At 36.4% G+C, this 16758-nt stretch overlaps 3 protein-coding genes across 3 annotated transcripts; 1 reads left to right on the forward strand and 2 right to left on the reverse strand.

Annotated features, from left to right (window-relative positions):
- Positions 1-2111: 2111 nt before the first annotated feature.
- On the reverse strand, positions 2112-6276 carry LOC107800506 (glutamate receptor 2.8-like). The gene is made up of 5 exons (XM_016623691.2): positions 5506-6276; positions 3967-5306; positions 3516-3828; positions 3024-3430; positions 2112-2914 (listed from the first exon to the last, which is right to left on the reverse strand). The coding sequence occupies exons 1-5, from the start codon at positions 5786-5788 to the stop codon at positions 2324-2326; spliced, it is 2934 nt and encodes a 977-aa protein (XP_016479177.2). The 5' UTR covers positions 5789-6276; the 3' UTR covers positions 2112-2323.
- Positions 6277-8910: 2634 nt separating this feature from the next.
- Positions 8911-12885, reverse strand: LOC107800505 (glutamate receptor 2.9). Its single transcript, XM_016623689.2, has 5 exons — positions 12331-12885; positions 10781-12120; positions 10311-10623; positions 9813-10219; positions 8911-9704 (listed from the first exon to the last, which is right to left on the reverse strand). Exons 1-5 carry the CDS (start codon positions 12611-12613, stop codon positions 9132-9134), a joined length of 2916 nt encoding a protein of 971 aa, XP_016479175.1. The 5' UTR covers positions 12614-12885; the 3' UTR covers positions 8911-9131.
- Positions 12886-14219: 1334 nt separating this feature from the next.
- LOC107800503 (mitogen-activated protein kinase kinase 5) lies at positions 14220-15383 on the forward strand. Its single transcript, XM_016623687.2, has one exon. It carries the CDS (start codon positions 14357-14359, stop codon positions 15239-15241), a length of 885 nt encoding a protein of 294 aa, XP_016479173.1. The 5' UTR covers positions 14220-14356; the 3' UTR covers positions 15242-15383.
- Positions 15384-16758: the final 1375 nt, after the last annotated feature.

Consider the following 16758-nt stretch of genomic DNA (forward strand, 5'->3'; position numbering starts at 1 on the left):
CAGTTTTTTTTTAGTTTTTACAAAAAAAATTGACTTAGAAATTATTTTTCAGTTTTTTTAAAGCAATATTTTTCTAAAAACTAGAAAAAATTATTTTCGATTTTTTCAGTTTTTAGTAAAAAAAAACATTCAGTTTTCAGTTTTTAAAAAATATTGCTTTAGAAAATTGCTTTTCAGTTTTTTTTTTCACTTTTTACAAAAATATTATTTTAGAAAATATTTTTCAGTTTTTTTTTGTAAAAACTGGAAAAAAAAATATTTTCAGTTTTTACAAAAATAAAAATGCTTTAGAAAATTGCTTTTCGGGTATGGGTAATGTGTCTTTTTAATTAATTAGAAGATATTTAGAATTGGCCAACAAGACGATGACACATGTCCCTCCGTTTAAATGAGGGGTATATTTGAACCCAAAGTATGACTGCAGGGGTATAGATAACCCAATAGTATAACGAGGGGTATTCTTAGACCATTTTCGAAAGTATATTGGTATATTTGGCCCTTTGCCGTTTTTAAAAACCCCAAAGTTTTTTTATTTATAAAAAGGTCCTCCTCCTCCTCCTACTACTCCTCCTCCTCATCCCCTTGTTCCTCTATCTCGCAACGCTCCTCTCTATCCTTCCCTTGCTCCTCCATCTCGCAACGCTCTTCTTTATCCTCCCACTCCTAATCCTCAAACATTTAGGAAGATGTTTAAAATATTTAGAGAAATGTTTCAAACATCTACTGAGATGTTTCAAACATCTACTGAGATATTTCAAAATATCTGCACAGATAATACATCTGTGGAAAAAAGATCAAACATCAAAATGAAAGAAACAGAAGAAATATTCCGTGGATGTTTCAAACATCACGGGGATGTTTCAAACATTCCGAGAGATATTTGAAACATCCACGGAGATTTTTCAAACATCCCCGGGATGTTTTGCATAATACTCATTTATGAAAATGTCTCAAAATATCTCGAGGGTATTTTACAGAATACTCACTTTGTAAAATTTCATATTTTTCTCTTTTTCTCGTATATTTTAAACCACTAAGAAAAAAGGAAAAATAAAAAAAGAAGAAGAAGATGAAAATGAGATGAAGAGGGAAAGAAGAAAAAGACAAGGAAGAAAATGAAGAAGAAAAAGATGACATAGACGAACCATCAGCAACAACGAAAGTTGAAGAGAAAGAAGAAACTAAGGAAGAGAATGAGAGAATGAGGAAGAAAAAGAAGAAAGAAGGAAGAAAGAAAAGGAGGAAAGAGGGAAAGAAGACCGAAATGAAAATTTGAAATAATTTGAATGAATTTAATTTTTTAAAAATTTTAATATTTATGCACAACTTTTATTATTTTTAATCTTATCCTAAAGCCCTTTAATTACGTATGTTTTGTTTACATATGTTTTGTGTTCTAAATTGTTATACAACACTTCAAAATCTTTTTTACCTCATCCTCCCATTTAACCCTCAGTTCCGCTTCCTACTTGACTGAATCTGCCGCCATGGAAGGGGATATCTACACATCTAACTGCAGAATTGTTACATAAACACTTGTGGGAATGCAGAGGAGATATAATGGTTCCCTTCTCAAATATTCCAGGTCCAATTTTCTCTTCCAAAATTCTAAAATAACATAATCTGACCTTACCTTTTTTACGTCATTGACTAAAAGTAGTTCATGAACCAGGTCAACTTAGAGTTTTCTGTCTTTTTCTTCTGCCTCAGATTCTGTATCATTTGTAGTTTAACAAGTATGCTTTTGAGTTGCAAATAACTTTTGAGCTAAAAATTTCATTTTTATGGATAGCTAATTAATTAACCAATATGCTGTTCTTGAGACATGAGCATCCTTTTCTCTGTGGATTTTCCTCTAAAAGCTCCATTTGTTTCTCAGTTGGCAATTTGCAAATTTTGCTAGATATTTTAAATTATGCTTGTGGCATCTTAAATGGGTCTGTAAGTATTGGTAAGTGATGTTCTGTTCCTATTCCTCTGAAATCTTTCGTTTGCCCACCCGAAAACCTTGATGAAAATTGAAAACAGAGGCAGATGCTTCCTTATTTATTGGGTTCAACTTCTGAACCCAGTAATTTCAACATGGAACATAAATATAAGTGGAAAAGTAATAGAATTTCAAGAAATATTGAATTAAAAATCTATAATTACAAAAGTGCAATGAATTCATAGTAAGAACTTAAAGATTGAACCATCATATCTAAATTTTTTAGCCGCCTCTTGATAAAAATATTACGGCCAAGAGTGACAAAGTTATAATATAATGTGATTTAACTAACCCTAAAGCTAGGTCATCTCTGTACAATCTCTTGTAGGGCCCTATTCAATTGTGTTCATTATTATTGTAGCAGCTATATGTATCATCTCTCTCGGTTGTCCCTATGAGGGTTTCATGAACTGGAGTTCCAGGTTCTGGTGTAGAAAACCCTTCCTCTGCAAGGGATGCTCCTAGGCTGTCGGAAATTCTGATTTCTGGGCTTTGCGAAGCAAGATCGAGCAATATTTCAGGGGAAGCTGCACTTGCTGCGAATGGTGTAGCCGTTTGGCTCACATTGCCTTCTGGCTTTTCTGACTTAGAATTAGAGTTATCTATCTCTTCATCAAAGACTTTTGCTATTACAGAAAGCTTTTGCAATATTGAATCATCAGTGGCTAAGATTTCTCTATTCTGATAAAGGAAGATGAAGAAAAATATGAGAAGAGCGGAACCTGCAGCTACACCCGCTATGAGAAAAAGGCCCTTAAAACTATCTAGTGTGAGGCTATCAGATGTTATAGCCATTCCATCTTTCTCTGGACAATCTGTTTCATTCCCAAACCATTTCTGTATTATGTTATTCATAAACTCTCCCTCCATCACCTTCAGGACTGCTCTTGAGACGTCAGGTACCAAAGGAGATCCTTTTGGAAATGCCTGCATGAAATTATGGAGAAAAAAGTATGGATCAGATTGAATAAAATACAAACCATTCTAAACAAATATAAACACGTTCCAAAACACCATTGGAGTGCGAGAATCTTACGAATCCAAAGCCGGCAGCCTTGTAAGTTGGACCGACCATAATATACTTCTTGCAGTACTTGTTAAGGAAGAGTCTGAGATAAGGTAGTTCATCAACAATTGCACCAACTCCTCCATTTTTACTTCCACTTGAGAGGGCATCATTGTACTCTTCCAATGTGCTATAACTTCTAAACTTGGAGCTATCAAAATTCATGCGCTTCAAGACGTCTTTGACAAAGGAACCTTCTTGGTACCCAACATATTCTCCATTTGTTATGAGATCATTTAGGTTTGTTATAGTAGGTTGGAGCTGTTGCACTGTTAACATAGATGTTAAGTTGGCTGTATAACTTGATGTCAGCACCAGCACCACAAAAACCCACACAATCATCACGAATCTTGTTAAGTTGCTTGTTACCCTCTCTCCTGCAGCAACCAGCCATATCATTTGTTGAGAAACAAGGAGAATGTAAAGGTTTCATATGTACTGTGCTTTAAGTAAGAGACTTACTGTGTGCAAAAACGAGAGTTGAGAAGGAAAACCAGAATATCATCCCAACTTGCTTGTGTTTGGGTCCTCGAAACTCTTTGTTTACACGATGCTCGAGTACCCAAACCACAAAACCAATGAAGACAAAGAATGCTCCAGTTGTTATCCAAAGTTCGGTCTTTAGAGGTTTCAAGAAAATCCAAGCATTCTTCCTCTCATCATCCCTTACTGGCACAACTGCAGAAATACCTGACTCCGTGAAAGGTAATGTGAAATCCACATACTTGGATCGGTTCGCTAAAATGGTCACATCACCTATAACTGCATCATATTCCTGGTTCAAGCAAACAATGTTTATTGCAGTAATTATGGTGGGTCAAAAATCTGAAAGTAGATAAGAAAGTCCCAAGAAGGAGCATGTGAATAACGTATTCAACCAAAGACGTTAATTCAAACAAGGATTATATATTACCTTGGAAGAGATCTTGTAAATAAGATCATCATAGTCTGGAAGAGTTTGGGTATCTGGTATTCGAAATGGAATAAATTCGTAAGTGACAGCAAATGGCAAAGATTGGATGACTTCTTTGAAGACATCTGCACAGAAACCAGTTGCGGTTACTGCTTGTGTTTTTGAATCTATTTCCACTTTGATGAATTGCTCCAAACCTCCTTTGACAGGAACTCCAACCCTTAACTTCTTCCCACTTGTGGGCATCTCCCAGCCTCTCGGAACAATAGTAGATTCACCCGGCCAAATGATGGTACCTAGTTGCTTATTATTACTCTTAGCTGTTTTCCCATTCATAGTCAGTTTATATGAAATTCCATCACTCTCTGTCCAGAATCCAATGCTTCTCTCTCCTTTCCCAATTATGTTCACAATCTGATATGGGGATGGCTGCAATTCTCCATTAATGATACGGAAATCACCACTCAGTCCTCTTTTTAGGGATGTGTTTTGCAGAGTGTGAATGAGCAAAGATCCCAATTCTGAGGTTCCAAGTGCATCCAAGTCCGATAACTTCTCTTTAGTGTCTGGTTTCTTGACTTCTGGGATGACAGTTGTGCCCACATTCTGTACTGCTTTTGCTAAGACGGTAATGCTATCATATGCCCACAGCCCGTAAACATTGAGTTCAACTTGGTCCATGTTTGGATACTCTCGACGAAATCTCTCTCTCCATCTCTTGGTGAAATTGTTAAGCTCGTTTGATCTTGGAAAGTAAGGCTTTACACCAAGAACACCTTGCATTGATGACTCAATCACTGAAGGATCTACCGAGTCTAGAAGACTCGTTAGCACATCCGTGATGATCCATGCATATCCACTGCTCATCATCCCAGCTTCTTTGGCCTTGAAGAAAAGGCGAGAGGCAAGAAATGATTGCAAGTGCACGATGAACACCCTCGTCTGCATTGTATTCAACTTGTATAGCTCCCTGAGGATTTGATCATCATTGGCTGAAGGAGAAATAACACTTCTATAGGAGATTAATGTGCTAATTTCCAGTAAAGCATCAGTCAAATGTGGAACTATCCCCGTTCCAAAGGGGCTATCCTCATAGATGATTACAACCTCCCTCCACTCATAGTTTTTAACAATTGCTGCTATGGCTTTAGTCTGGCTGGAAGAAGGAAGTGCTGCTCTGATGAAGTAGGGATTTTCTTTGACTGAAAGTGAAGGACTTGTTGCTGGAGAAATGACAGGAGCCTTTACTTTGTTCCCTATGTCAATCACAAAATCAGTTTGTGTAGACATTTGTGGCCCAAAGATAGCTTGTACTTGGACATCCTTTAGCAAGTATATGGCTGCACATACACAATTAGACTGTAAGATATTTTCTGAACATCCCTTTCAAAATAGGAAAACCAAAGTGAAAATAAGAGTATCTTAGAGAAAAAGACATTATCTTGTGCAAGTAGCCATAATACCAGAGTATGTCTGACTTGTGAATCAAAGAAAGTAAGATATGCTAGTTTAAAGCAGTAAATCACGAGCTGAATTTACCTGCGGATGCTGCTTCAACATCATCTTTCTTGGAATCCCTGAAGTGAGGGACTACCCTAATGGCACTGCGATTAGCGGCATGGTAATCTTCAAGAGCTAGCAAGATACATGTGTGCATTACTTTTGCCACATTTGTTTCCAGATCAAGAATTATACCCACATCCACCTTCTTTACGGCATTAGTTTCATTTTCACCACTTATTGGCATTATGTAGTGGCAAAAGCTAATGATAGAGACAAACTGAATGAATAGAATCAGGAAGTGGCATCTTTGATTTTGCATCTGAAAAGCTCTGGTAAATATTCTAAGAGTTGGGCAACAAGCAGTTGGGGCTTTTGAAAGTAACTACGTTTCAGAGAGTGTGTAAAGCTCTCTTAATTGGGAAGCTCTGGATATATAATCATACATTTCAACCAATAATTGCCTTCGTACCTATAACAACGTAGCATGAAAAGTCAAAAATAAAGCATTCAAATAAGAGTCGTGAGAGGACTTTTAACAAGCAAGATTCCTCCTTAATTTGACCAAATCAAAAGTTGACTAAATTAACACACTGACAAAATTGATATTGGTTTGAACTTTGCGTGGTACTCATCCCTCCAATCCACAATTACTTTTGTATTCATTTGATGCCGACTATCTAGAGATATTGAATGGACTTTCCATATTTTGACAAAACGCAGAGGGAGTTGACAAATTTAGCTCAGTCAAATCGTATGAAAATTACCATAAGTAGAAGAGAACATTATTGTCTCTAGACTTAGATAACTACTATATACCAAACTATTATTTTACACGGTTTGAGTTCAGAATTGGTCAGTAGTAATTTGCTTGCACATCAAAAGTAGTGCATGGAATGGAATGATGACGCAGTTAGATGTTAGAAGTAGACTTGGTCTGTTGGGTTTTGAAGATGATTATGTATTTATGTAGGTGTCATTGGCTCACCCTAATTGTTAATGTAAGAGTAAGATATAGAAATATGACATTCTCCTGGCACCTACATTGCTAATTTTCTTTCTTATTTCATCGGGGATTTGCATTGCCCGTTTATTATAAGAATATTGCATAAACCTCTCATGTGGTTTCAAATATCAGATATCATTAATTCATATTTTAAGTAACAAAACTACCTCATTTGAATTTCTTAACAAAGTATGCATCTATTGAATTATTTCATGCCACATAACTTTATTAAATCATATTTCCTATAAAATGACAAAAAGAAAAAGAAAATTTGGAAAAGAAAACCAAAATGAGAATAGAAATTTCTACTATCTTTTAAACTTGTATTTCTCTTTAGTTTGCAACACTTTTGTTTGAGCGAATACTTTTTGTAGATATTGAATGAAATTTCATAAGATTATATGTGTGATTCACTAGATTATGATTATCTTGTTTTGCAACACAAAAGAATAAAAAGCAAAACGATGACATATTATCAATCTAATCTTTTAGCCATGTTCGGTTAAATCCATGTATAGATTAAATTGGAATAATATATAAGTACTCTTTAAATTGTCTTGAAGTTCTAACTACATACCTAAACTTTCCGGTACCCCTCAGGCCTCAATAGTGATTGAAAGAATTTGTTGTGCTAAGTCTGCAATGCAAAGAATAGAGAGACAAAAGAGGATACAAAATTGAAAAGTGATAAGCTAGTTTTTTCTTATAAGGTAAAAAAAGTGAGAAGCTAGTGAACATTGCGTTACATACTTTTGGTACGATAAAAGTGTGGTATCTTTTATGAAAAATATTTTTCATAGAATGTAATTTTTTAGAAATTATTTGTGATATATATTTGGTTGATGATTGAAAAATATTTCTTTCAAAAATTAATAATCTGAAATATTAATAATAATATCAATAAATTTCATCTTTTCTTTGCATGCTAACTCATTCAGAAGGCTAAGTCAAAAAGAGATTTAAAGCTGACTTTTAAGCCAATTCAATTGCATAAAGTTCATTTTCCTTTGCGGTATCAATTTACTAATTCCAACAAATTAATTTTAATTATTTTATATTTGGAAATAGTTAAACTCTAATATATTTTGGAGAGTTTTTGGTCAATATTGTCCCTTATCTTTGAGGGTAGGTCTATTTTGGTCCCTCAAATATATCCCTGAGCATATTTAGTCCCTTAAGTATGCTAAAGTGGAGCACCTTTAGTCTCACTGACACAATGTGTTCAAAAACTAACGCTGTTATCCAACTCTGATTCATGAAGCAAATCTTCTGCTCTGAAGCAAAAGTTTTCTCTCCTTTTATTGGATAACGCAAATTATCACTTTAATTCCTCATTTTTAGATAATGTCTTCTAAAATTTTGACCTTGAAAATATCCCCTTTTGTGCCAGTTTTCAATGAGAAAATGACACTGTATAGCCGCTGTAAAAATAATAGCCGAAAAATGTATTAAATTTGTATATTTTTTTGTATATATATACATTTAAAAATTTCGGTTGATTTTTCCAAAAAGATATATATATATATATATATATATATATATATATATATACTTCATATACTTTTTCCGCTACCAAATGTAAATAGTTTTTGGTACGGGTTAAAAATGATAATACAACCTGGTTATTCGTTTGCTTCAATAATATGCCTAGAAGTGATCTTGGCAGCTCTACTTTTTTCAAATTTTAACTTTTCTTTTTGGAAAAATCAACCGAAATTTTTAAATGTATATATATACAAAACAATTTACAAATTTTATACATTTTTTCGGCTATTATTTTTACAGCGGCTATACAATGTCATTTTCTCATTGAAAACTAGCACATAAGGGGATATTTTCAAGGTCAAAATTTTAGAAGACATTATATAAAAATAAGGAACTAAAGTGATAATTTGCGTTATCCAATAAAATTAGAGGAAACATTTTGCTTCAGAGCAGAAGATTTGTTTCATGAATCAGAGTTGGGTAACACCGTTAGTTTTTGAACATATTGTGTCAGTGAGACTAAAGGTGCTCCACTTTAGCATACTTAAGGGACTAAATATGTTCAATGTTTTATTTGAGGGACCAAAATAAATCTACCCGCAAAGATAAGGGACAATACTGCTCAAAAACTCTATTTTGGACAAGAAGATTGTCTCTCTGCTACCGTGAACTAACAGCGCACGGATCTCCTACTTTCTTCCACAATCTTAAAAATAACATAATCTGATCCGTTTTTACGTTATTAATTAAGCTGTTGATGAACCAGGTCAAACTTAAAAATTTCTTTCTTTTTCTTCTGCGTCAGATTCTGTATCATTTGTAGCCTACTATGCTTTTGAGCAACAAACAACTTATGAGCTAGAATCTTCATTTTTAAGGATATTTAATCATTAACTAATAGGGTATTCTTGTGACATGAGCATCCTTTTCTCAATAATTTCGACACATAAATATATGTGGAAAGTTAGTGAAATTTCAATAATAAATATTTCAATAATTTACAGTGAATTCAATGGTAACAACTTAAAGATTAGACAAATCAAATCTAGATTCTAGAGCCGCCTCTTGATGCAAATATTATGGCTAAGAGCGACAAAGTTATAATGTAATCTGGTATAACTATATTAAAGCTAGCTCATCTCTGTACAATCTCTTGTAGTAGCAGTTATATGTATCATCTCTCCTCATTTGCCTCTGTAATGGTTTCATGAGCTGGAGTTCCAGGTTCTGGTGTAGAAAATCCCTCTGGTGTAGAGAATCCTTCATGTTCAGGGGATGCGCCTAGGCCGTCAGAAGTTCTGATTTCTGGGATTTGCGAGGCAAGATTGGGCAATATATCAGGGTAAGCTGCAGTTGCTGAGAAGTGTGTAGCTCTTTGGCTTTCATTCGCTTCTTGCTTTTCTGACTTAGCATTAGAGTTATCTTTCTCTTCGTCAAAGATTTTTGCTAGTGCAGAAAGCTTTTGCCATATTGAATCATCAGTGGCTAAGATTTCTCTGTTCTGATGAAGGAAGATGAGTAAGAATGTGACAAGAGCGGAGCCTGATGATACACCAGCTATGAGGAAAAGGCCCTTAAAACTATCTAGCGTGAGGCTATCAGATGTTATAACCATTCCATTTTTCTCTGGACAATCTGTTTCATTCCCAAACCATTTCTGTATTATGTTATTCATAAACTCTCCCTCCATCACCTTCAAGACTGCTCTTGAGACGTCAGGTACCATAGGAGATCCTTTTGGAAATACCTGCAAGAAATTGAGGAGAAACAATGGATTAGATTGATTAAACAGCAAAACCATTCTAAACAAATAAAAACACGTCCCAAAACATTACTGAGAGTGTGAGAATCTTACGAATCCAAAGCCAGCAGTTTTGTAAGTAGGACCAACCATAATATACTTTTTGCAGTACTTGTTAAGGAAGAGTCTGAGATAAGGTAGTTCATCAACAATTGCACCAACTCCTCCATTTTTACTTCCTTTTAAGAGGGCATCATTGTACTCTTCCAATGTGCTATAACTTCTAAACTTGGAGCTCTCAAATTTCATGCGCTTCAAGATGTCTTCGACAAAGGAACCTTTTTGGTACCCAACATATTCTCCATTCTTGATGAGATCATTGAGGTCTGTTATAGTAGGTTGGAGTTGTTGCACCGTTAACATAGATGTTAAACTGGCGGTATAACTTGATGTCAGCACAAGAACCACGAAAACCCACACAATCACCACAAATCTAGTTAAGTTGCTTGTTACCCTCTCTTCTGCAACCAGCCATATATATGATTTGTTGAAAAACAAGGATAATTAATGTAAAGCTTTCATATATACTTTGGTTTGAGTTAAGAGACTTACTGTGAGCAAAAACGAGAGTTGAGAAGGAAAACCAGAATACCATCCCAACTTGCTTGCGTTTAGGTCCTCGAAAATCTTTATTTACACGATGTTCGAGTACCCAGACCACAAAACCAATGAAGACAAAGAATGCTCCAGTTGTTATCCAAAGTTCGCTCTTTAGAGGTTTCAAGAAAATCCATGCATTCTTTCTCTCATCATCCCTTACAGGCACAACTGCTGAAATACCCGACTCTGTAAAAGGTAATGTGAAATCCACATACTTGGAACGGCTTGCTAAAATGGTCACATCACCTACAACTGCATCATATTCCTGGTTCAAGCAAACAATTTTAGTGCAGTATCTATGGTTGGTCTTCCTCAGCAAAAGCAAAAGCAAAAGCAGAAAGTAGATAAGAAAGTCTCAGAAAGGAGCATGTAAATAAGGGATACAGCTAAAGAGGTCAATTCAAACAAGGATTAGATATTACCTGAGAAAGGATCTTGTAAACAAGATCATCATAGTCTTGAGAAGTGGGGCTATGTGCTATTGGAAATGGAATAAATTCGCAAGGGACAGCATATGGCATAGATTGGATAACTTCTTTGAAGACATCTGCACAGAAACCAGTTGCAGTAACTGCTTGTGTTTTTGAATCTATTTCCACTTTAATGTATTGCTCCAGCCCTCCTTTGACAGGAACTCCAACCTTTAACTTGTTCCCGCTTGTGGGTATTTCCCAGCCTCTAGGAAAAATAGTAGATCCACCGGGCCAAATGATGGTCCCTAGTTGTTTATTATTACTCTTAGCTGTTTTCCCATTCATCTTCAGTTTATACAAAATTCCATCCTTCTTTATCCAGAATCCAACGCTTCTCTCTCCTTTCCCAATTATGTTAACAATTTGATATGGGGAAGGCTGCAATTCTCCATCAATTATATGGAAATCACCACTTAATCCTGTTTTTAGCGTTATGTTTTGCATATAGTCAATGAGCAGAAATCCGAATTCTGAGGTTCCAAGTGCATCTAAGTCCGTTAAGTTCTCTCTCGTGTTTGGTTTCTTGAATTTTGGGATAGCAGTAGTGCCCACCTTCTCTACTGCTTTTGCTAATGCTGTGATGCTATCATATGCCCATAGCCCGAAAACATTGAGTTCTACTGTGTCCATGTCTGGATACTCCTGACGAAATCTCTTTCTCCATCTCTTGGTGAAATTGTTAAGCTCATTTGATCTTGGAACATAAGGCTTTACACCAAGAACACCTTGCATTGATGACTCAATCACTGAAGGATCTACCGAGTCCAGAACACTTGTTAGCACATCTGTGATGATCCACGCATATCCCTTCCTCATCATCCCGGCTTCTTTGGCCATAAGGAAAAGGCGCGAGGCAAGGGATGGTAGCAAGTGCACGACGAAGACCCTGGTCTGCATTGTATTCATTTTGTGTAGCTCCCTGAGGATTTGATCATCATTGGCTGAAAGAGAAATAACACTTCTATAGGAGACTAAAGTGCTGGTTTCCAGTAAGGCATCAGTCAAATATGGAACTATCCCGGTTCCATAGGGGCTATCCTCATAGATGATTACAACCTCCCTCCAATCATAGTTTTTAACAATTGCTGCTATGGCTTTAGTCTGGCTGGAAGAAGGAAGTGCTGCTCTGATGAAGTAGGGATTTTCCTTGACTGAAAGTGAAGGACTTGTTGCTGGAGAAATGATCGGAACTTTTACTCTGTTCCCTATGTCAATCACAAAATCAGTTTGTGTAGACATTTGTGGCCCAAAGATAGCATGTACTTGAACATCCTTCAGCAAGTATATGGCTGCATATACACAATCAGACTATAAGAATTTATCTGAACATCCCTTTCAAAAAAGGAAAACCAAAGGGAAATTAGAAAACTTTGGAAAAAGGAGAATATTTTGTGCAAATATGGCATAAATAACTTTAACTATAAGAGTATATCTGACTCGTGAAGCAAAGACAGTAAAAAATTCTAGTTTAACAGAATATATCATGGAGCAGAATTTACCAGCGGATGCTGCTTCAACATCATCTTTCTTGGAATCCCTGAAGTGAGGGACTATCCTAATGGCACTGCGATTAGCGGCATGGTAATCTTCAAGAGCTAGCAAGATACATGTGTGCATTACTTTTGCTACAGTTGTTTCCATATCAAGAATTATGCCTATATCCACCTGCTTTACAGCATTAGTTTCATCTTCACCACTTACTGGCATTATGTATTGGCAAAAGCTAATGATGGAGACAAGTTGAATCAAAAGAATTAGGAAGTGGCATCTTGGATTTTGCATTTCGAAATATCTGTAAGTCCCAGAGTTGGGAAACCAGTTGTGCTTATGCAAGCAACGACTTTTCAAAGATGTGTCTAAAGCTCTCTCAAAAAGGGTTGCTCTGAATATATGGCTTCAGAATCAGGGAAATTCATACACTTCGACCGGTAAATATAATAACATCAAATCCCATAAACGTAGAAAAAGTCAAAGATAAATCAATGTTTTCAATGAAGAATTGAGTGAGGACTTTTCAGACATTCTACACCACAAGCAAGTGCGCTTTCTCCTCAATTTGACCAAATCAAAAACTGACTAAATAAACACACTGACAAAATTGGCTTGGTTGAACTTTGTGTGGTGCTTATTTTCCAATCCCAATTTCTTTTGTATTCATCTGATGCCAACTATCTAGAGGATATTGCAAAAGACAGAGGGCATTGTTTCGAGCTAGCTCAGTTGAAAATTCGACGAATTACCCCATAAGTAGAAGAAATCATTGTGTCTTATTTGTAATCTTCTAAGGAGGCTACTATACCTATATTTAGGGTGTGTTTGGTATGAAAGAGAACATTTTTACGGAATATGATTGCTAATTTTCTTATGTTTGGTTAGCTTAAATATTTTTTCTGAACTCATTTTACTTCCCTATAGAAATGAACAAGAACATTTTCTAAAACTCTTATCTTTCAACCTTTTTCACCCCCACCCCCCAATTCACACCCTCCTCACCCCAGCACCCAAAGCCCCAACCACACACCTCAGCCCACCATCCAACCCCCCTCCCTGGCAAACCTCCCCTTCCCCCAACCAACCCGCGGCCCCGACGTACCACCCGCTCTTCTCTCGGCCCCTTTCTCTCCCCTCGCCCATGCCCTCACCATTTCATTTCCCATAATATTTGCCGAGACTATATATTTTCTATAAAAAAAATTGCTAACTAACCAAACGCCAAAAAATAAGTAAGAAAACTACTTATTTTTTATGAAAATATTTTCTATAATTTTTTTTTTCGAGGAAAACATTTTCCTTCCTACCACACCTTTGTGTCTTAAATATTCTATGCGGTTTCAGTTTAGACTTGGTCAATAGTAACTTGCTTGCACACACAACAACCAAATACGTAACGTCATGCATGGAATGGAATGATGATGCAGTTAGAGGTCAGAAGTAAACTTGGTCTGTTGAGTTTTGGAGATGATTATGTAGAGTTCAATGTCGTTGGCTAACTGTAATTGATTGGGAAGTTTCCTATGATTGAAGTGAACGTATTACTGCTTATATGTGTTACAATTCCTAAATTTTAGAGGAGGTACGTGTAATTCTTGACTATTCAACTTTCGAGCTTGTGGGTCAAATTTTCAATTCCTCTACTTCTGTCAATTCAACAGTCAATGTCTTCTGTTTCCCGATTGCAAGCCAGATTTAACAAACCACCAAATTCAAGAGCTGATATTGTTCTTCTCTGAATCTCCTCTGCCCTATTTGTTAGTCACAGTATTTGGAGCCAATAAAACGCAAAAAGAAAAAGAAAAGAGCACCGTCTTTGGTCTATGATCCTCTCTTTGAATGGCGTCTATATATCAGTGTATTTGATTGCTATTTTCCCAACCAACAAGAGTTGAAGGAAATCCCTCTCTGTTTTGCCCTTTTTATCATTAGCTCTCTATAATTGCTACCTTTTTCCATCCCTAATTCTAAGAAATAACAGAGGAGAAAAAACACATACCTAAGTTTTTTCCATATCACTATTACTTATCCATCATGCGACTTCCATCAGCCACCGCCTCTTCCTCATTCATGGCGGCACCACCCTCCTCATCCGATCTCATGCGCGTCAATCGCATCGGAAGCGGCTTCGGTAGTTCGGTGTACAAGGTCCATCACAGGCCCACCGGTGAACTTTACGCGCTCAAGGTGATCTCCTGTATCCACGAGGACTCCATTCGCCCCAAGATGTGCCGGGAGATCGAAATTCTCCTGGATGTAAATAACCCTAACGTCGTGAAATGTCACGACGTGCTTGATCACAATGGGGAAATCCAAATCCTTCTCGAGTACATGGATAACGGCTCTCTGGAAGGGATTCACATCCCTTACGAGCCCGTCCTTTCTGATTTTACCGGCCAGGTTCTTTCCGGACTCTTCTACCTTCACAGCCGCAATATTGTGCACAGAGATATCAAACCCTCCAACATGTTAATGAACTCTATGCGCGAAGTGAAGATCGCGGACTTCGGAATCTCGAGATTTTTGGAGCAAACCATGGATTTGTCTGTGGGAAGTATCAGTTACATGAGTCCCGAGAGAATCAACACGGACCTGAATACAGGCCAGCAGAATATATATCGATATGCTGAGGATATATGGGGTTTGGGATTAAGTATCCTGGAACTTTACTTGGGAAAGTTTCCATTTTCTGGTGGGAATTGGTGGAGTGTTATGACGGCCATTTGTACGTCGCAGCCGCCACAGGCGCCGTCTACTGCTTCTCCGGAGTTCCGGGACTTCATAGCTTGCTGTTTGCAAAGGGATCCTTCTAGAAGGTGGACGGCGGAGCAGTTGCTGCGCCATCCTTATATAACACAGTATGAACTGAAAGTAGAAACTGAGGATTGCCCCAGCTTATACGTTCATGAAATCTTATAGCGCTTTGTTAATTTTTTCCAACGGATGGCATCGTCTCTTGGATTTGTTTTATTTTTGGTAATGGCTTTGCTCCATTAGGTGATGATTGTAAAAGGATTAATTGCATGTGTAATAAAAGTTTCTCTAACCTTGTGATTAATGAAGAGAAGAGTTTTGAGTAGATTTAGTTGCACATTCAGAAGATAAAATAGTTAGTTGTGGGCAGTTTCTAGTAGGGACAGTTCCGTTCACTCTTAATCTTGGTGTAATTATATATGATTAATGAACTCCTCGGTTCTTTAATTTCCTTCAATGGGCTGGGGTTAATTGTAGTAAATATAAACTTTAATTCATTCCAGGATCTTGAACATTATGATAATCTTACATATAATCGTGAAAGAAAACATACCTGAATCGGAAGCCATTATCGTGAATCGGAATCGTTAATTGGTAAATTAGTTTCTACCTCCTAGCCCTAGCCTTACGTTACCACATCCGTCAATGATGAAATTGTATGTAGGAAAAGTGGTAACCTTAATGAGTGGAGGGATGACCAATATATGGAGATTTAGATATAATCTGGTACGTCCATCAAGTAGCCAATCAGACGGATGAGATTTGCTCATTAATTAAATACTTCATCCGTTCTAATTTATGTGAACATGTTTGACTGGGCACGGAGTTTAAGAAAAAATAAAGATTTTTGAATTTGTGGTCCTAAACAAGTCAAAAAGTATTTGTGTGGTTATAAAAGTTTCTCATTAAAGGTAGAATTGGAAGTTTAAGCTAAATTATTTCCAAATTTAGAAAGAAGTCATTCTTTTTGGAACGGATTAAAAAGAAAATATGTTTATATAAACTGGAATGGATAAAGTATTAATTATGGGTCTTAAACCTATTGGGCCACACACGTAGGAAAACTTATATTCTCCCATTTGGCACAATAATCACATAATATTAATATTTAATAATATAAATATTAGTTGCGCATAAACAAATCTCTTCTATAATGTCACGACCCAAAATCTCAATCTGTCGTGATGTCGCCTATTTCGATACTAGGCAAGTCGATAATCTCAATAAACCAAAACTTCTCTTTAAGGTTGAAAATATAATATTTAAATACAATACAAACACTCCCCAAAACCTGGTGTCACTAAGTACATGAACATCTAATATGAATACAAGTCTGAAAAATATAGTCTATAATAGTCTGAGACCAAATACAGTAAACAAAGAGATAGAGAAGGAGAGACAAGATCTGCGGAACACGACAGCTACCTCAAAATCTCCTGAAAAGCAACCGCGCGAAAGGATCAACACTCGCTATGTCCGGAAATACCTGGATCTGCACACGAAGTGCAAGGTGTAGTATGAGTATAACCAACTCAGAAAGTAACAATAATAAATAAGGAACTGAAGATAGTAACGAGCTACACGGTTTTGGTTCATTTCTAGTAATTCCAGCAAAGAATAGACATGCTATCAAATCTGGCAGTTTAATGTCAAATCAATTTTTATACAGTTTCTGTTCATGT

Source organism: Nicotiana tabacum, chromosome 22 (assembly GCF_000715075.1).
Source record: "Nicotiana tabacum cultivar K326 chromosome 22, ASM71507v2, whole genome shotgun sequence".
NCBI lineage: Eukaryota > Viridiplantae > Streptophyta > Magnoliopsida > Solanales > Solanaceae > Nicotiana > Nicotiana tabacum.

Excerpts from the sequence above, each read along its gene's own strand:
- LOC107800503 (XM_016623687.2), top strand. The coding sequence starts at position 14,357 with ATGCGACTTCCATCAGCCACCGCCTCTTCCTCATTCATGGCGGCACCA.
- LOC107800506 (XM_016623691.2), bottom strand. The coding sequence starts at position 5,788 with ATGCAAAATCAAAGATGCCACTTCCTGATTCTATTCATTCAGTTTGTC. Across the intron at positions 5,307-5,505 it reads TGTTGAAGCAGCATCCGCAG|CCATATACTTGCTAAAGGAT; the intron begins GTAAATTCAGCT and ends GTGTATGTGCAG. Across the intron at positions 3,431-3,515 it reads AACTCTCGTTTTTGCACACA|GAGAGAGGGTAACAAGCAAC; the intron begins GTAAGTCTCTTA and ends TGGTTGCTGCAG.
- LOC107800505 (XM_016623689.2), bottom strand. The coding sequence starts at position 12,613 with ATGCAAAATCCAAGATGCCACTTCCTAATTCTTTTGATTCAACTTGTC. Across the intron at positions 12,121-12,330 it reads TGTTGAAGCAGCATCCGCTG|CCATATACTTGCTGAAGGAT; the intron begins GTAAATTCTGCT and ends GTGTATATGCAG. Across the intron at positions 10,220-10,310 it reads AACTCTCGTTTTTGCTCACA|AAGAGAGGGTAACAAGCAAC; the intron begins GTAAGTCTCTTA and ends GGCTGGTTGCAG.